The 19,616-nt window shown below is 37.4% G+C and overlaps 1 protein-coding gene across 1 annotated transcript; it reads left to right on the top strand.

Annotated features, from left to right (window-relative positions):
• The first annotated feature begins 10,205 nt into the window (after positions 1-10,205).
• Positions 10,206-15,770, top strand: LOC141368751 (CD59 glycoprotein-like). Its single transcript, XM_073872854.1, has 4 exons — positions 10,206-10,310; positions 10,546-10,599; positions 12,669-12,791; positions 15,275-15,770. Exons 2-4 carry the CDS (start codon positions 10,551-10,553, stop codon positions 15,376-15,378), a joined length of 276 nt encoding a protein of 91 aa, XP_073728955.1. The 5' UTR covers positions 10,206-10,310; positions 10,546-10,550; the 3' UTR covers positions 15,379-15,770.
• Positions 15,771-19,616: the final 3,846 nt, after the last annotated feature.

The raw sequence follows: 19,616 nt of genomic DNA, 5'->3' as shown, positions 1-19,616 counted from the left end.
GATTTTAGTCCAGTCCGAATGCTCCATGTCAGTAATCATTACGGACAATGTCAGTAAAGATTACGGCGTCTTTTACCTTCTGTAAAAAGGTCCGGAGAAATTACCTCAGGTAATACAAATCCAGTGCGAATAGACCAGCTGGAAATATACACGTAAATCGCGTCATTTCCTTTTAATTTGCGGGTTTCTTTTAAATATAAAAGCGCTTAAAGAAGCATTTACTTGCGTTCTAGACGGAGAAACAAGTCGGTTACAAGTCAGTTTCTGAATAAAACACGACACAAACTTTAAAAAAAAAGTCAAATTTACTTCTCAGAGGCATGGAACTGTTTATGAAACTGACGTTCTCCCCAAATTAAACACAGTGTTTCGCGTTTTCCTTGTCTGTGTCATGTTGTTTGCACATCTGATATCTGGAAGCAAGGTAACGTGCACGTGAAGACGAGAGGTGACGCGCTGCGCCAACGAGTTACCCCTCCCACTTCTAAATGTTTTACAGAGATTTCTAATCCCGTCCGAATTGACCATTAATATTACCGACGTCCTGTGGTAAAATTACATTACGCCATCTACCCCTGTAAAACTAATCCTGTCCGAATAGGGCTCAATAAACAATATTTTGTTGCTTAAGCTTATGTATTCAGTCATTATTCATGGTAAAATCCATGTAAAAAAGTACTTCTTAATGTTCTCAGGTCAAATATTTATATGCGATTAAAATGCGATTAATTTAGATTAATTAATTACAAAGCCTCTAATTAATTAGATTAATTTTTTTAATCGAGTCCCGGCCCTAGTAGTTTATTAAAGAAAACAATGTAACAAGAACAAACATAAACATAGCATTAGGGTGGCCATTCGTGCCAGTTCCGCCAGACACGTCCCAAACATGTTTTCGGGTTCGTTCTCTGGAAGTCGCGTTGGTCGACCGCATACGTCATCAAGGTTTAATATTTCAGATTTAATTTCAGAAAAGAAACCATTACATTTCAAGGTAAGGATGAAACTACAATGATTGTATGTCTTAAACTAAATAAATCTTAATTTGCTAATGTATTTTAACTGAAATGTGAGAACCTCGATGATGTTTGCGGTCGAGCAACGCGACTTCCGGAGAACTAACCCGAAAACATGTTCGTGACGTGTCCGGCGGAGCTGACACGAATGGCCACCCTACATGGCATGGCATGGCAACAGGAACCTAAAGCAAATACATGTTACATTAATCAAAGCTTGACAAAGACAATGCAACACAACCTAAGAGGGCTTTTATAGGGACAGAGTAACCAATCAGAACATGACACATCAAGGAAAGGGAAACAGGAAACAACCATCACAATGAACACTTTTAAAATAAAAGACATGAACATGAAACACAACTCCATAATAAAGACCTAAACCATAAACTCAAAACACCACTGTGACAGTAAGTGTATGCAGATAAAAAGGCTCATTCTAAGATAATAAAAACAATATAGTTCATTATCTAAGGTCTTTATACACCACTGATAATATGGTTATCAGTGATGCGCAGGTCAATGTATAAACTGTCAGGATCCTGAATGTCATTATATGTGTTTAGTCTTGTTTCTAGTACCAGGATCCTGACACCCTCATAAGTGTTCTGTGTTTGTCTGGAGAGTCACGTGACCTATGTTTTATGTGTGGCACGTGCTCTCCTGTCTTTAGTCTTAACCTTGCCCTCCTGTTTCCTAATTATGTATGATTAGTTTCCTCACCTGTTTGTTATTGACCCATAATTAGGTTCCCTATTTAAATGCCATTGTGTCTCTTGTCTTTGTGTTATCATTGTATGTATTTGTGTGACACCGTCAGGAGTCTTGTCTTGTTTTTGCCGTGTCTTTTATTTAATTCTTGTCTTGTTTACACCCTCGAGGGAGTTTTTGTTTATTAATAAAAGTCTTTTGAGTTGAGAGCTGTCTGCACTTGGGTTCTGTCCTCCCCATTCCTGACATAAACAACCCGCACCCGATCTATATTTTCAATTAACCCGGAAAAAAAAAATATTGCACCCCACCGCTTTCTGGCCCATATTTTTAAAAGCAGTAATTGTTTGAAATAGTTTATTGGTATATTTATTTAAAATTATTCGACCAACCGCGACCCGAATATCATTAAAAATATTTGTGGATGACTCGGAAACGCGGGCGACCGCAGGCACTTGCTCATTTTGAATCAACCCGCGCATCACTGATAGTTATGTATATTATATTGCATTTCTGTCAGGAGGTCCCCCTAAAAGTTACACAATGCACCTTTAACTTTTGGTAGACTTCCACATAGAATCAATAACAACAGAGTCACTCTAGAGTAGATTATTTCTGATAACAAGCAAAAAAAAGATTACCGATAAATTACTTCATAGTTCAATTCATAGCTCAAATGTATGAACTACAACATTGAGCTAGCATTGCTGTGTATAATTAGTTAACTAAAGATCCTTTAGCTGTCTGCCAAATCTCTCATCAGTGTTGATCCATGCTCACTGTCTCCCCTTGTCTTTTGGAAACCAAAATTTTTTTATTTTCCATAAAGTATTTCTTCCAGAGGTCAGTTTAGTCACTAGCCAGACAGAAAAACAAGCACAGACCGGAAGGTAACTCACAAATTACAATCCTGTCTCCCTTATTCATGCTTTTCTAGTCTAGTGTCTGCATCGTCACAATCCCATGTGTTTTGTGGTATTTATTGTCCTTCTTTCTGATGTCAAACTATTATTGTTAAAGCTTATGTCAAGTCCCGTTTTTTTCTGTCTAGTTTATTGTCACTGTGTCACAGGTCGGAGAAGCGGGCCGCCCCTGTCGCGGGTCACGCCCCTCCACACCCGTCGCTATGGGCGGGCCTTAGGGGGCCGGGCCCGCCCTCAAGGACGCTTGTGCCCCCCCCAGTATTTAAAAAAATACTGTCATTTTAAATTATTAATGCTGCTAATTTTGTGTTGCATTAATGTTGTATTCTTTATAATTAAAACATTAAAAATATAAAAAACAATGGTGTGATTTTGTTTGATTGATGGGAATCTAGCTACACTGCAACAGCCTATCACGAGGCTACGTACGACACGTACGTGACGTAGCCTACGTCAGTGTAGCCGCTCAACAGTTACCGCACTTTTTTTAAACTGGATGAGTTTTCGCTTAGCTATACTGCTTTAAGATGGATATTATCCGCAAATGGTTAAAAGCCCAACAACAGTCTCCAAAAGACGCGCAGCAGTCAGACAGAAAGAAACGCCGGTGGCCTTGCAACCAATTTGGCGAGCTGCTCCATTGGTTTTACTTTGTTATCTGACGACGACACCAACGTAACTTAACCGCTAAAATGTACATTTATAATTGACTGACATGTTTGTCTCAACGAAAATGAACCTTCCGACAACCACACAATGTCGCAGGCGCTCTTGGCAAACAGATGAGAGGTTTGAAAAGGACATTGACGCACACAGGCGAGAGAGTTCGGGTCTTCTCGGGTCCGTTCAGAAAAAACACATTCATTTTTAAATTACCCGAGACCCGATGCCGCTATTGTTGTACACGACCCGTGTCCGAGGCACATGTGAAACTTTTAGACCCGAACCCGATCGGGTCTCGGGTCGGACCTCGGGTTTTCGGATCTAAGTGGACCCGTGAAGAACTCTACCGTGGAGCCCGACCCCGGGCCTAACATACTACTACATTCAGAAGATATGGACTTGTTCACTGCGGTGATTCAGCTTGCTTCTGAAAAGGACCTCACTCACAAGTTTAATTCCGAGTGGACACTTTATTAATGAGGAGCTTCTGTCTGAGAAACGCCGCCTGCCGCTGTACTGACAGGAGGGGAGGGAGAGACGACAGCGCTTGCCTCCACAGTACCGTAGGTTCAAAGTCTGCGTGCGTGTGTGTGAATGTGTGTGTGTGTACGTGTCTCATGGCAATGCATATCCCTTTGTTGACTGCTTTAAAATGCAATGTTTGAGAGACGTCTCTGGTGTTACATGTAATATGTTGTATAGATTTATGGATATTCATAAAATTGTTTCTATATGTCAGGGGTCTCCAACACGTCGCTCGCGAGCTACTGGTAGCTCGTGTCTTAATTGCAGGTAGCTCGCTCGTGGGTTTATTTATTTATTTATTTTCTGTGGTTATGGCGAATTTGGATGTCTGGTTAGTGTTACAAGCGCCTGTGTTAGTAAAGACTGGGTGCGTGTTTGACGTCACGTTGAGCTGTGTAGACCGGCGTATAATATGACATCAGTAATTTAACATGTATGATTAAAAAACAAACAGATAAGTCCACGCACCCGCGCCGCTGCAACCGGCCGATCCGCGCAACGTTATGAAGCCCGCGCCGAATGCTGTGAAGCCTGCGCCGCGACAACCGGACGATCCGCTCAACGCTGTGAAGCCTGCGCCGCCGAACGGCTGATCCGTGCAACGCTGTGAAGGCCGCGGCGCGGCAACCGAACGATCCGCGCAACGCTGCGAAACCCGCGCCGCGGCAACCGGACGATCCGCACAACGCTGAAGCCCGCGCCGCGGCAACCGGACGACCCGCGCATCGCCGAACACACCTCGAGTCGAGGCACTATGGTTAAAAAGGATGCCGTGATTTTTGGATTCATTTTTGATAAAACGAAAATAAAGTCGTCGTCACAAGTTCAATGGGTTCTCATCTCATATTTAAACATCAAATGTCAAGAGATACCAGAGAGCCATACGTGACATACATGCACATCCCAATTATGAATCCAAAAGCAGTAAATACTCTATGTTTGGATCATCTTTCTAAATCTGATCTTTAATAATTGAATTTTTTATTCAAAATGTGGTATTTTTGGAAGAACCCTACCCATATCTAAGAGGTGATAAAAAAGTATAAATAAAGACAACATGAAAGTTTTTGTTGTTTAGGATCTGTTCTTTCATTTGATGTATCGTATGTTTATTAAAGAAAAGCATTTTCTGGAAGGTATTAAAATGTTGTAAAAAATAAAAAAAATATGCTTGCACTGGCTGGCAACTTTTAAAAAAAATGCTGGCGGTGAAAGAGTTCAAATCCCAGTGACTTAATAGACAAGTGTTTATTAACTCACTAATTTAGGTATTACGTGACACAAGTAGCTCTCGACCACTTTTATTTTTTAGAAAGTAGCTCTCCAATGAAAAAAGGTTGGAGACCCCCGTTTATACATAAAGTGTTGTGTTCACCCTGTCTTTGGAGTCTTCTATTCCTGCAAATCCTGATAATCCTGACAATTTTTGACCATATATTCTGGGAATTGTTAATATTCATATTCTGTATTTGATGATTCTATTCTGTGTAATACATAAGACAGCCTTAGTCAACATTTACTTACCTTTACTGTGGTGACAGACAACTGTGTCTGATCCTCCTTATAGGCTACTGTATATTATGATGATTCACATGAACATTAACGTGAAACAATTCCCAGAATATATGGTCAAAAATTGTCAGGATTATCAGGATTTGCAGGAACAGAAGACTCCAAAGAGGGCAAACTATTTCTTTAACTAGGAGCCACGTGCTACTTGAATTTGAATCATTAGCAGTAATACTTCACAAGGGGGCACCACATCTTTTAGGACCAGCAGCTCTCAATGCTTTTTAGAACGGCTACTAGTCTAAAAACTCTAGCAAGATTCAACCTGAAGCTGGCAGCTATCTAGCTTTTGGTAACCTCAAACCTTTTGAGAGTTTCTGCATTATTTGGTAGACATGTGGATGTCTTAACTAGCACACACACTTGGTGAATTTTATTCATACATTTTTATAATGAGTCTTTTTTTCACTAAAAATAACCTTTATATCATAATAAAAATCAGACATAGACAGACTATTGTGAACCCAGAGCAATTCTTTGTATAACATTAAACATACATACATAGATCCCTTAGCCTGGCTAGTCTCATAGAGAATGAGACGTGGGCTGGGAACCATATGCTTATTTTCCCCTTTTTGAGGCATGGCCTGCAAATGCCCAAAGCCATTTATTGGGCGCTACGAATGTCTATCAAATGTGTCTGTACGTAGCTCATAGCCAGTCGTTTCAATTATACCAGATGACGTATAAAGAGCGACATCAATTCAAGCGTCAACAACTTTTATCGGGTAGGCTACGTGTGCTCCGACAAAACGTTGCACAATGTTTTTAAACAGAAATGTTGATGTGTTGAACACCCTGTTCTCATGACGCAAGAGTTGCAACTACAGTAGCTGAGAAGGCCATTCTTTGTGTTCTTTTTAAATGTTTCCGGAGCCGGAATTTTTTTTTTTACTGTCCAAAGGAGTTTATTCCACCCTTTGACCACTGTTGCCCTGTTGGCTTGCTTACTGGGAGACTGCTGACATTAGCTTAATTTGGGACTTTCTTTTGTACATTATGTTAATACTACTTTCATTATTACCGTTGCAACTACACATACCAGATTGTTCTTCAATAGCCTCAAGTTTCATTGATGAGTAATGTGTCATGTTGCAATCTGATGAGATTTCTTTCATTGACCTTTCTGATAAACATTTGTTGTACTACTGACAATTACATGCTGACTAATGCTAAATACTAAAAAAGGCAAATGAGAATTATCTTGTTAAAAAAATTTTAAGTATCAAAACTAAATTAGTTTTATTTTAGTATACTCACCAGACTACCGATCTTTTAGTGTCCTTTATCCTCCTCTTCCTCCTCCTCATCATTCTTTATGCCACTTCGTACCTGATTTCTCTATTCATCATATCCTCCACTTACTGATATTGACTAAGTTCTCCCTTTCTCGATACAGCTACATCTAATAATGAACTCCTTGTAATCTATCTGTGTGTATATCATTACAACTACACTAAGGCTCAATCCCAATTCTATTTTATACCCCTCCCCCTTGCCCTTACCCCTACCCCTACCCCTTCCCCTTGAAACAGAGTGTTAAGGGGTAGGGCTGAAAATATTCCCATAAGAAATGGGACACCACTACTAGACCGTTACACGTCATCATAAGTCGTTGCTAGCTCCTACGTCATAGATGCTCAGATGAAATAATACAATAAAATTTTATATTTAATGAAATTATTAAAAAAATATATGTTGTGGAACTATCACAAGGTCAATAACATTAGCAAACTTTTTTCATGGCGATTTTTACAAATCTTTTTTCTGAGAACATAACCGTATACATAAAACTAGTAATTATTTGTTATTAAAATACTTTTTAATGTCCAAAAATACTTAAATTTATGGGCCATATTGGAAATTTATCACACCCCTTCGTCTGAAGTGTGGTCCTGAAAAATCTTCGTTTGAAGGGCTATCTGGCCCTTACCCCTTCCCCTTCAGCCAAAAAGGGATCCAGAAAGAAAGAAAGAAAGAGCCTAGTTGTTGTGTTAAATTAACCCAGAAAATAGTTATGTTTGACCCAACAATGTGTTAAAACAACCCAACATCTTGTGTTGAAACAATCTATATGTTAAATTAAAACAATGGGCTGGACTCGTACCTTTTCGGTGAGGGACAACTCAAACTAAATATTTCAGTTTGATTTAAAAGTCTCTTTAACATCAATTTACATCAGGTTAAAATAAGTTCACAGTGGTTTGTTGTTGTATAACGAGAATAAACTGGATCTTGCACAATCACTTGTTATCTAAAGCCGATGGCAAGAACAAACATTGCTGTTGGGAAATGTTATCGAATCTCAACTTTCTCATTTTAACACACATCCAAACATTTCCTAATCCATGGGGAATTTCTGAATGACTGGAAATGATTCACAGGGAACATCATCAAGTATATAAAAGACTTGCTGTACAAAGGTGTTTGTGGTTTAGCTCAAAACTACAGTACATAACTTGATAGGTAAGCTTTTACATTATAATACAGGATGAATGGTAAATTTACATACATCGTCTTGAGTAGATTAAGCTAGATTAAGATTTATTTACCTGAATCATTGATACACCTTCAGCATTATTCCAGATCATTTAGTCTAGTTCATATTTTCAGCTCCATCCATCAGAATGATGAAGATCTCACTGTTGGCTCTTGTTCTTGCCTTCATGGTGACACAGGGTGAGATTTAATGCCTTACATATTAAGCTTTCATTAGCATTGATACAAAAAAACTCATGTTGTGAACTCTTGGGCCCATGGGAGCCTGATGATTTGCCTGTTTGGTGATAAAACTCTAAGCACCTGTTTTGCAGGATTCGCTCTCAAATGCAACCACTGCGTTCCCCAGTCTGGAACACGATGCACTGCAACCCAAGAGACCTGCGATTTTGGCAAAGATGCATGCATATCTACAAGAATGACAATCCCTCCTTGTGAGTTTTACCTTTAGTTTTACAATAGGATACTGTACAAAATGTCATCTGAAAAGAGAGAAACTACTAAAGTTCTTTAATGGCACTTTCCAGCATTTTTATTAGTCATCTTACTCATGTGATATTTTTAAAATAAAAAACTAAAACATTTACAATAGCATCATAGGAACTTGAAATGCCTTTCACAAAACCATATTATTAATTGGGTGTTGAAGTCTGACATCTAAATGGGATGTGTAAGACAAATATAGACTACATGTTGTATCCCAAACAAACAGCTGCAGTGTAATTTTGATTATATTATGTATACAGATACACAAATACCTCTCTATTTGTGAATAGATTTGTAGGATCTCATAGTATTTCTTGTTCTTCTGTTCATTCAGACATGGGCTTTCGGAGATGTGGCAGTATGAGAGAGTGTCTTCTTTATCAGGCCAATACCGCCATGATGGCCAAATGCTGCAAGACATACCTCTGCAATCCTGTCATCTTTTAAATCCAATTCTGTTAATGTAAAACAAAGAGATGACAATGAGTAAAATCTTTATAGATTCATATAAAAATGTGTAAATATTCTTCGTTTTGTACTTGATTAATAATTGTGTCAAATAATAAATAGCCTTATCCATGAAGAAAAACCTGACGTTTGAGATTTATTTATGAATGAATGGTACTTTTTCTAAACTGGATAAAATTTTTTATTTTTATAAGACTTACATAGTGCACTAATCGAGGGAATATACGTTTCAATGCCATGATGTATTGCAATAACATTCACCAGCAGTCCTTCCGAAGTGACTAATTTAGTTTTTATCAGTGAAGTAATAGGAAACAGGGAATGAGGATATAATGGGGGAATTCAGACACAGCCTGTGTTAAGTATCATCTGATATGCCCATTAACATCTATACTACATTGGCTCATAACCATTGGGGAACCATTTTTAGTGTTAAACATTACCTATGTAGAACCTGTGTTAAACCATATTGTGTTGAACCATAAGTGGTGCTACAGTCATGCTTTAGCAACACTATGGTTCTACAGAGGTGCTAAAATGGTTATTGCAATTTTCCCAAGTGTGGCCCTCCGCTTACTTTGCCAAAGTAACCGTGGCCCTCAGGCTAAAACTGTTGCCCACCCCTGCTCTATATTATTTCAAGCTTTTTGTACTATTCAGCTGTGTACATGGCCCCTTCTGCAACAACATGCATGTACATTTAATTATTGTCAATTGAGGTACTTTCACCTGTGGAGTTTGTAAAGTGGGCATAGATGTTTCTTTGACTGCATTAAATAAAGGAATGTACTGTTTCATTATATTTTCACATCTATTTTTTTTAACTTGGCATAGTCATTAAAATTAAAACTGAAGGAGCTTTAATACCATATGTGCATGCAAACTCAAGGATATGTTTGGTGATGGAAGCTAGTACATCCATCCAAGTACAACATCAATGTAATAATAAAGTGAAATAGTTAAATATGCCAATTAAATAACAAGAATCATATGCACAGAAACATAAGAGACAATAGTGAAATGTAGTAGCTTGTATGACCCTGCTGTCACGGTTAGTCCGTGTCATGTTGTGTTTCTGTTCCGATCGTCTTCACCATATATATATTCTCCATTAATTTAATGTACATATTAAAACTTATCAAATGTGCCCATCTGTAAACTTTGAACAATCTTGTTTTAACAGCATAGATAAGCATAGATAAAAGAAAACAAAGACACCTTTGTAGCAGGACAGAAAAACAACAGAGTTGGGTAATAAAATGACTCATGCCAGGAGCAAACATTGAAGCTATCAATGTGTTTTATGGTCCTTGACCAGCTGTCAAACAGGAATGTACAGAATCTTGATATTGGTTTACTGGAACGTATTCCTGTAACATGACAGTAGCCTATATAAGGGTCGGACACAGCTGCCTGTGAACTTGTATCAGCTCAGCACTACACACTAAAGGTATGTTTATACTTCATTGATTAACAATGCTCTACGTTAATAAGACATAAGTGCTTTATTGATATATCAGATAATGGATATATGGATAATCTCTGAATTTTAGTTTTTATGTTATTATAAATCAAATTGAATAAATTGAGTGCAGGAATTATAATCATCTATTAATCAGTGAGGTCTAATAATTCAGATGACAATCATCCATTAGTCATTTAATAATTGTGGTTTCTGCTCACAGTAAAGATGAAGGTTCTGCTGCTGTCATTGGTTCTCGCACTGCTGTTGGCTGATGGTGAGTCTCAATAGATGAAACCAATCTGTTCTGCTTCAATTTATGATAACTCATGTTTCTTTGCACAGTTATTCCCATAATTGCCAGAAAAATTAATTTCTCAGGCCAAAAAAATATGTTTGAAATATATGCTAAATACATTTTGTAGTAAGTAAACCTTAATTAAATATATTTTTAATTAGTATTAAAATTTATTGTATCCCTGTTTTCTTTTTACTTATTATTATTCTTCTTCCTCCGCCATTGCGGTCTACGGCAGCCCATAGAACCCTACGTAGGAAAGTTATGAAATGTGGCACACTGATAAAGGACTGTTCAAATAATATTCACAGCAAATTTGGAGTCTCTATCTCTAACCCTCTAGGGCCACCAACAGTCCAAAGTTGCACTTACATTTTTGCTTATAACTTCTGATCCTTGAAACAAAATTCTTGCTTCCTCTGGTTCCTTGGCTCAAGACGATTCGATTGGACCCTATGACGTCATTTTCCGTCATGAACATTTTTCTGCCATTTTGAATTATTCGTAAAACCTACTTTTGCTAACTCGTCCTGGAGATTTTGCCCGATTGCCAAGAAAATCTATATGTAGCATCTACAGACACTCAAGGCAAAAAGTTATGGAATTCGTGTCGATTCGTCAATCCGTTTCCGTAAACTGCGTCAACAAATTTTACATAAGCGTTAAAAAACATATTTGAGGCTGTATCTTCGCCAAACTTAAGCCAATTGACACGATACTTTGTACTTGTGATGCCAGTCACGAACTAAGGGTGCATGCAGAGTTACATTACAGCGCCACCTAGTGGTCAGACTTATGCTTTACACGCCTATAACTTTGGCTCCGAAAGACGTATTTCCACGGGACTTGTTTCTTTGGAGTTCTGAATTGTTGCCGATTCCAACGATACCAAACATGCCAGAATTTGACTTACGGTTAGGCCTGCACAGCAAAAAAGCTCTTAAAAAACACGCACGAATATCTTCGCGAATGTTATTCAGAACGACTCGAAAATACCATAGGAAGAACAATGCATTACCTTCTTAACAAAAAACTCTATTGGCATTGTATTAAAATTTCCATCAGAAATGTCTGAAAATTGCAAAAAAAACAAATGACCTTTCAATTGTGTGTTTTTTTACACATTTATGGTTATAACTTAGCAACGAAAAGAGATTTTTTTCACCAGATTTGATACGCTGATGTATGAGCAGAGTCTGAGGCTACAGAAAAAAAATGTATGCTTGCACCACTAGTTGGCCTTATAATTGAACAAAACCTTTGAAATCAAGCAAGCCCTATGGTCATACAACTATTTCATTGCTAAACTAAAGTGTATAGTCATGAAACTAGCTAGATGTAATGCAGTCATGACCTGAGGTTGCATGCACGATTTTGCCATAGCGCCACCTAGTGGTTTTGAGATAGAAAATGGCTATTTTTGTCTAAAACTACTGCAACAACACATCTAAAACCATAAGTCATCATGGATTATTCATTTCATGGCTTGGACTATAATCACTGGTGGATGTCCATTTACTCTCTAGCAACCAATGAGAATACCTTATCAACCGTTTTTGAAAGAGCTTTTTCTCTGCATCAGAACATCCTAGAGACATGGGGATGTTCTCTTTTGACTCATTTAATTTGTTGTAACATGTTGGACCTGGCAACCCTGATCCAAACTCAACTTTACATCCTTCTGTGCCCTTTTCGGCTTGACCCCGGTATTGCTGCTTGCAGCTATATTTTGAAATTATATGTAGTTTTAACCTTTATATATTAACATATATTTCAAAATGTATTTCAGGGGCAACAAATACATTTCAAATTTTCCAACCCATACGGCAAAAAAATTTCTTTCCAAAATATAAATGTTTATACAAAATGTATAAAGTATAAGTATAAAATGTATAAATATATATTTTTTTGCTGTATGGGTTATGTTCTGTTAAGTATTCTGATTGTGTGAACAAAGTCCAGTTGTTCAAGTTGTCACTGCAAAACTCAGTTAATCTCTTTGTGTGTGATTTATGATGTCTTGCACTGATTGGCTTATTGTGTTGTAGGATTCGCCCTGAAATGTTATCACTGTGTTCCTGGCACACCTGGTGGAAGTTGTGTGACCAAGCAGGAGACTTGTGGTTATAAAAAAGATGCCTGTGTATCTGCCAGTTTCTTAACCACTCCTTGTGAGTTTACACTCATCTGTATGCAATGGATTTTAAAAGAAACACACATATAGGTGCTGGTCATACAATTAGAATATCATCAAAGTTGATTTATTTCACTAATTTCATTCAAAAGGTGAAACTTGTTTATTGAATTCATTCATTACACGCAGACTGATACATTTCAAATGTTTATTTCTTTTCGTTTTGATGATTATGACTGACAACGAAGAAAAATCCCAAATTCAGTATCTTAAAAAATAAGAATATTACTGTCACGACAGGAATAAGAGAGAACCCAAACGCTGTAAACGATGATGTAAAACATAAAACTGAGGATTTGTTAAATAAACACAAAAACCCACGAGGGGGTAAAACAGAGGATAAATAAACCGTAGTGATGGAACACAGAACTGGGGAATAAACACTGGATACAAAAATAACAAAACAGACTCAGAGATATAATTCAGGTGCTCCGGAAGACGGGACAACAAACACACTGAATTAAGATGAACGAACGAGCACACGACAGAGAACGAGAGGGCATAATAAAGACACCACATCAATGGGGAACTGGTGAACATAATCAATTACGTAAGACACAAGTACATAAGGGAGTAGGGTAAAAGTGACAAGACACTGGGAACACGTGCCACAAATACATGATGTGAAAACACGTGTCCCCACACAAAACACAATGCTGCCATGGCCTTGCCCTCTAACATCAGACCTGAAACATACACCAAGGTCAGGCAAGACCATGACAGCCACAAGACACTGGGAACACGTGGAAGCCACACATACAATATGACTCCACATGTGCCCACACAGAACATAGTACTGTCATGGTCTTGCCAGATACACTCAGACCTGAGTCTAGTACAAAAGGTCTGGCAAGCCCATGACAATTACTTAAGACCAATACAAAGAAAAGATTTTTAGAAATTTGGCCAACTGAAAAGTATGAACATGACAAGTATGAGGATGTACAGCACTAAATACATGGCAGCAATGTGCCATGGCATAGAGTCGATCGGTCTGTGGCACTGGTCAGGTGTTATGAGAGCCCAGGTTGCTCTGATAGTGGCCTTCAGCTCTTCTGCATTGTTGGGTCTGGCATATCGCATCTTCCTCTTCACAATACCCCATAGATTTTCTATGGAGTTAAGATCAGGCAAGTTTGCTGGCCAATTAAGAACAGGGATACAATGGTCCTTAAACCAGGTATTGGTAGCTCTGGCACTGTGTAAGTCCTGTTGGAAAATAAAATCTGCATCTCCTTAAATTTGATCAGCAACAGGAACCGTGAAGTGCTCTAAAACTTCCTGGTATACAGCTGCGTTGACATTAGACCTCAGAAAACACAGTGGACCAACACCAGCAGATGACATGGCACCCCAAACCATTACTTACTGTGGAAACTTTACACTGGACCTCAAGCAACCTGGATTGTGTGCCTCTCCTCTCTTTCTCCAGACTCTGGGACCTTGATTTCCAAAATGTTCAGAGAACATAACTTTGGACCACTCAGCAGCAGTCCAGTCCGAGACACTTCTGATGCTCTATGTATTTCAAGAGTGGCTTGACACAAAGAATGCGACAGCTGAAACCCAGGTCTTGCATACGTCTGTTTGTAGTGGTTCTTGAAGCACTGACTCCAGCTGCAGTCCACTCTTTGTGAAATCCCCACCCCACATCTTTGTATGGGTTTTGTTTCACAATCCTCTCCAGGGTGTGGTTATCCCTATTGCTTGGAAACTTTATTCTACCACATCTTTTCCTTCCCTTCGTCTCTCTATTAATGTGCATGGACACAGAGCTCTGTGAACAGCCAGCCTCTTTTGTGTCTTTCCCTCCTTGTGCAAGGTGTCAATGGTCGTCTTTTAGACAACTGTCAAGTCAGCAGTCTTCCCCATGATTGTGTACCCTACAGATCTAGACTGAGAGACCATTTAAAGGCCTTTGCAGGTGTTTTAAGTTAATTAGCGGATTAGAGTTTGACACCAGGTGTCTTCAATATTGAACACTTTCAGAATATTCTGATTTTCTGAGATGCTGAGTTTGGGATTTTTCTTGGTTGTCATTTATAATCATTAACATTAAAAGAAATAGACATTTGAAATGTATCGGTCTGTGTGAAATGAGTGCATGTAATATACAAGTTTCAGTTTTTGAATGGACTTGGTGAAATAAATCAACTTTTTGATGATATTCTAATTATATGACCAGCTCCTGTATATTTTATATATGTTTTTGTTGCCTTGACAAAGTAAACTTCATTCATACATTTTTTTTAACTTCACTTTTACAACGTATAGGTTATATTTATGAAGATAGGCATGCTCCAAACAGATTAATGAGGTTGACAAAAAAGTCACTTTCAAAATTGGCTATAAACCAATAGTTACCTACAAAATAAATCAGGTTAAAGGCCCATTTTGTTTTAGATCTCTTTCATTTTCGAATCTTTGTTTCAGATTGTTTTCTATTCCTATGTTTTCCAGATTCCCACTTCCGAAGGTGCATTTCAATGTCCGACTGCATGATACTTCAGTCCAGTCCTTTAATATCTGTATCCACATGCTGTCAGAAAGACCTGTGCAATTAAATTCACAGGGCTTAACATACATTATATTTTGTATATGAAGAAACAACTCAAATGGAAAGATTGTATGCCACTGAGCTGTCAGTGGAATTATTTACATAAGCAGTAATAATGATTAATTTTGGATGTTTTTGGGGTATTACAAGAAACAAATCTACAGAGCTTACAAATAATGATGTGTTACATGATTTTATACTACAAAACTAAATATTAGTTGCATGCTTGTTAGGTATACTTGTTAGTGATTGTGTAACTTTTCTATTTATTAAATCATTTAAAATAAATTTGCATACATGGAATGTGTTTTTACACTTGCTTTCTACATGCTACTGAAAAAATACTGTAACCTAATGTAGTCAGCCTGATTTGGTCATAAAAATATGTTTTGAACTGAAGCCATTTCATTTGTATCATTTATTTAGCATCACTTTATGTTAATGGGTATTTCTGGGAATGTTTAAGAAACTCTTACAACTGCAAGATTATTCTTTATTTTAACAATATAATTATAATTATGAAAATTTTATACCAAAAAAAGACAAAACAAAAATGTTAAAAGTCTACAACTATTTTCATTTCTAAGTGTTCATATTACTATGTTTATCTCTCATTTCTTGCTAAAAATATACTTTCAAGAATTGTTTTTATTTCTAGTGTGTTATCAAGGCCGTAGCTAGAGCATACCGCTGTTTTCCTGGATGACATGTCCTGGAAGCTACCATATGAGTTTTGAAGTGAGCTGTTTGTTGCAAATCGCAATCTTACCACTAGATACCACAAAAATCTACACACACTGCCTTTAAATGATTTCCCAGCAGTTGGGGTTCAAGACATTTCCCTTATTTTCAAATGCTAATGTTGACAGGTATGAACTAGAAAATTCAGGGGGGCCCTGAAAAAATATAAATGTAGGCCCCCACCACCCATACCATATAGGCCTACTCTATAAAGATATAAGCACATAGGCCGACATGCAACCTAATAATGATTTCTTACAAAAAACAAAACAGACGTGAGTTTTTACTGAACATCAGGTTAGAGGTTTTTGGTTTTCCCAAAGGAGTTTTTTTCACCCCTTGACCGCTGTCGCCCTGCTTACTGGAAGACTGCTGACATTAGCTTAACTTAGGAATTTCTTTTGTACATTATGTAAATTCTGCTTTCATTATTATAATCCAATTACAATATAAAGATTTCGCTACTACACATTCCTCCAGTTTCACAGTTTTAAGGCTAGTCTAAAACACAGCCGGCCCGAGCATCTTGGGGGGCCCTAAGCAGAATTTGTTTGGGGGCCCCCTCCCACCACGCGGAGTCACCTGTGTTTGAAGATTACTGACACAAATGTCACTATAATGTTACATTATAAATGAATACATTGAGTTTATGTATTAATAAAAAATAAATAATAAAAAGATCAATACTTAAATAAAATACTTTACTCTACTTCTGAATACAAATTGTCACAAAACATACGGCTGTTTTCTCCAACTTAAACTGATATCTAAAATCAATACGTGATAGGGGTGTGATGGATCACAAAACTGACGTTTCGGATCACATTATGGTTTTAGAGACATGGATCGGATCATTTTTGAATCAGCAAAATAAAAAAGGGTGGGGAAAAAATAAGAAATAAAGGAATGTATAAATTTATACACTTCATGTATCAATTAAATATAAATATTATTTTTTGGGCTAACTTACAGAAGTGATTTTCTCTTTGTCTTTGGTTGTTCAATTATTAAGTGTGCTTGCAAAAGCACACTTATTGTTCTTCATAAGTTTTCTTATTATTATTATTCCGACCTAAATTTTTGGCCAGCTCCTGTGACAAGACCGTTTGACACAGAGACACCGTTCATACCGGTCTAAGTTGCTTGAAAACCTGATGTCACAAATCCATGTCGTTCTTCCACCATATTGGATTGAACAAAAAACTTTAAAAAATATTCACAGGTCACAAATTTTGTCCAAACTTCACGAAACTTGATGTACACGATCCCAAGCCTCACAAAAGTTACTAGGATTTTTGATTTTCGGAAGCATTTGCCCATCACAGCCCAAAAGATACCTGTGGCGTAGTCGCCAAACAGGAAGTAGTTCATATCTTAAGAACTCATTTAACATATCTAAACCAAATTTTTATATGAACTCGGGACTCCAATGTGAAGATTCCCAAGATAAAAAAAACATTGCAGTAACATGTCTATATTATGTTATTTTCACTTTAAAATATCCAATTGAACCCTATGTAAAAATAAAAAATGTATACGACTTTACCACTAGAGGGCAGCCCAAGCATGTTTAATTGCCTTCACACGTGACTAGACAAAAACTAACCTGACCTGACTGTGTGAATACGGTATTGAAAAACTATACTGAGTATTATTTGATACTAAATCAGATGGAATATTAATATTTCTCATAGACGTTTGTGAACAAAACTGCAAATGGATGTTATATTCTGAATGCTTGGAGCAACAACCTCGTCTGGAGGATGTGCAGTTTCAGGTAGGAATTCAGACATCTAACGTTAAACCCTTTCACCCTTTCGTTTTTTAATGATATATGGCATGACAAATTTAATTCCCTTTTTCATTAATGTAATACTGTAAACGTATTAGTTTGTAAAGACCTGTACGCGTGAGTGGCGCGTCCTCGCCCAACAGGGGCAGTGCTGAAATGCCGTGATCGGTTTGGCGTCGGCTCTATGACAGCTACATTGTTTATGGTTTAAATGATTGTAAATTGACGCGAAAAAGTCAGCATTACTATAAAATCATGCATATGATCAGGGACGTGGACAGGGGAGGGGGGTTGCTCAGGTTGCCCTTCCAAGGTGGAAACAAATAAATTGTACTTTTACTTCGTTACACTGAGCGGCGTTCCTTCGTTACTGTATTTTAATTAATTACTAAATGTGAATTTTATTTTTAAAGTGCCGTCTTGTGTTTCTGGGGCATTCGAGTATTAATGACTCGTTTGAGTCAATTCCTTACAAAGTATTGCAAATAAATAAGTCTTTTGAGTCGATTCTTTACAAAGCAAATGGGCCAAACGTTTTGAATTGGTTCGTGAATCTGTTTGAATGAATTGTTCAGATCGCTGAAAAACTATATCGTCTCATGCTGTTTTACTAGCCTATGTAACATTAGAAACGCGCAGAACGTAAACAGTGTTGGATGATGTGGATATAAATTTACCAATCGTTTAACTAAAAGCAAAACTTCACACATGTACCCGCCATAATATACGTGTGACCTGTTCGTCGTCAAACACATTTAAACGTGCACAGCCTCCAGAAGCATTGAAGCACAGATTGAAGAAAATCCATCGATGATTGACGTCTGATTCACTGTATACTGTACTGTATGATGTAAGTGCTTCTCACAACACACGTGACATGAGATTCACAACATAAAAAACATGATTTTTTTCTAAAATCAGTTTGTATCATGTAAGTGTAAACTGTCAATGTCCTCAGACCATCTTAGGAGATTCTGACTTTATACATAGTGAATGCAAAACTCTTTTCAGTTTACTTGTCTGATATTTCAACTATAAGCTACATCAACATTGAGACTAGAGTTAATTTGTTAATTTTAAATCTTGTCTATTCTGTATTTGTATTCTTTTTTCTGTACTGTTTGTGTATGTTGCCCTTCACAAGTATTGGGAAAATACAGGCAACATTTCTCTGTTTGCTGTGGAGTTAAAAAAGGTCTAAACATTAAAAGGTGAACATGATACAGTACAGAATCTGTCACATAAACTTTTTACCTGTTTTAACATAGACAATATTCCAACTCAATAAAACAACACATTTGTATTTTAATACTCTTATCTAATGTGGGCATATTGAGACCATTGACTCAGAAGTGGATTACGTCTCTTTAATACAAACTAAGCACAGACTGGTTTTTGACTCTAATCTATACATACACTTAAGACATAAACCAGGGCCGGCGTCAATAAGGGCATTTGTGGGGCGTAACATTTAATGTAATGGCTGCTTACACAAAGTGAGAGAGCAAGATGAATCCAAATACAAAGAGGTTTATTGTACAATCCCAAAAAGGCAGGCAAACATATCCAAAAGGGTAATCTAAAGACGTAATCCAAAACAGGCAATGGGTCATAACGTGAAACAAGGCAACATGAAACAATGAAACAAGGAAATACTTAGTAAGACAGGTTACAGCTGATAAAACTTAGCAGTGAGATGATGAGATTCAACA

The sequence above is a fragment of the Misgurnus anguillicaudatus genome, chromosome 2 (genome assembly GCF_027580225.2).
Source record: "Misgurnus anguillicaudatus chromosome 2, ASM2758022v2, whole genome shotgun sequence".
NCBI lineage: Eukaryota > Metazoa > Chordata > Actinopteri > Cypriniformes > Cobitidae > Misgurnus > Misgurnus anguillicaudatus.
This window is presented reverse-complemented; position numbering and strand designations above follow the sequence as displayed.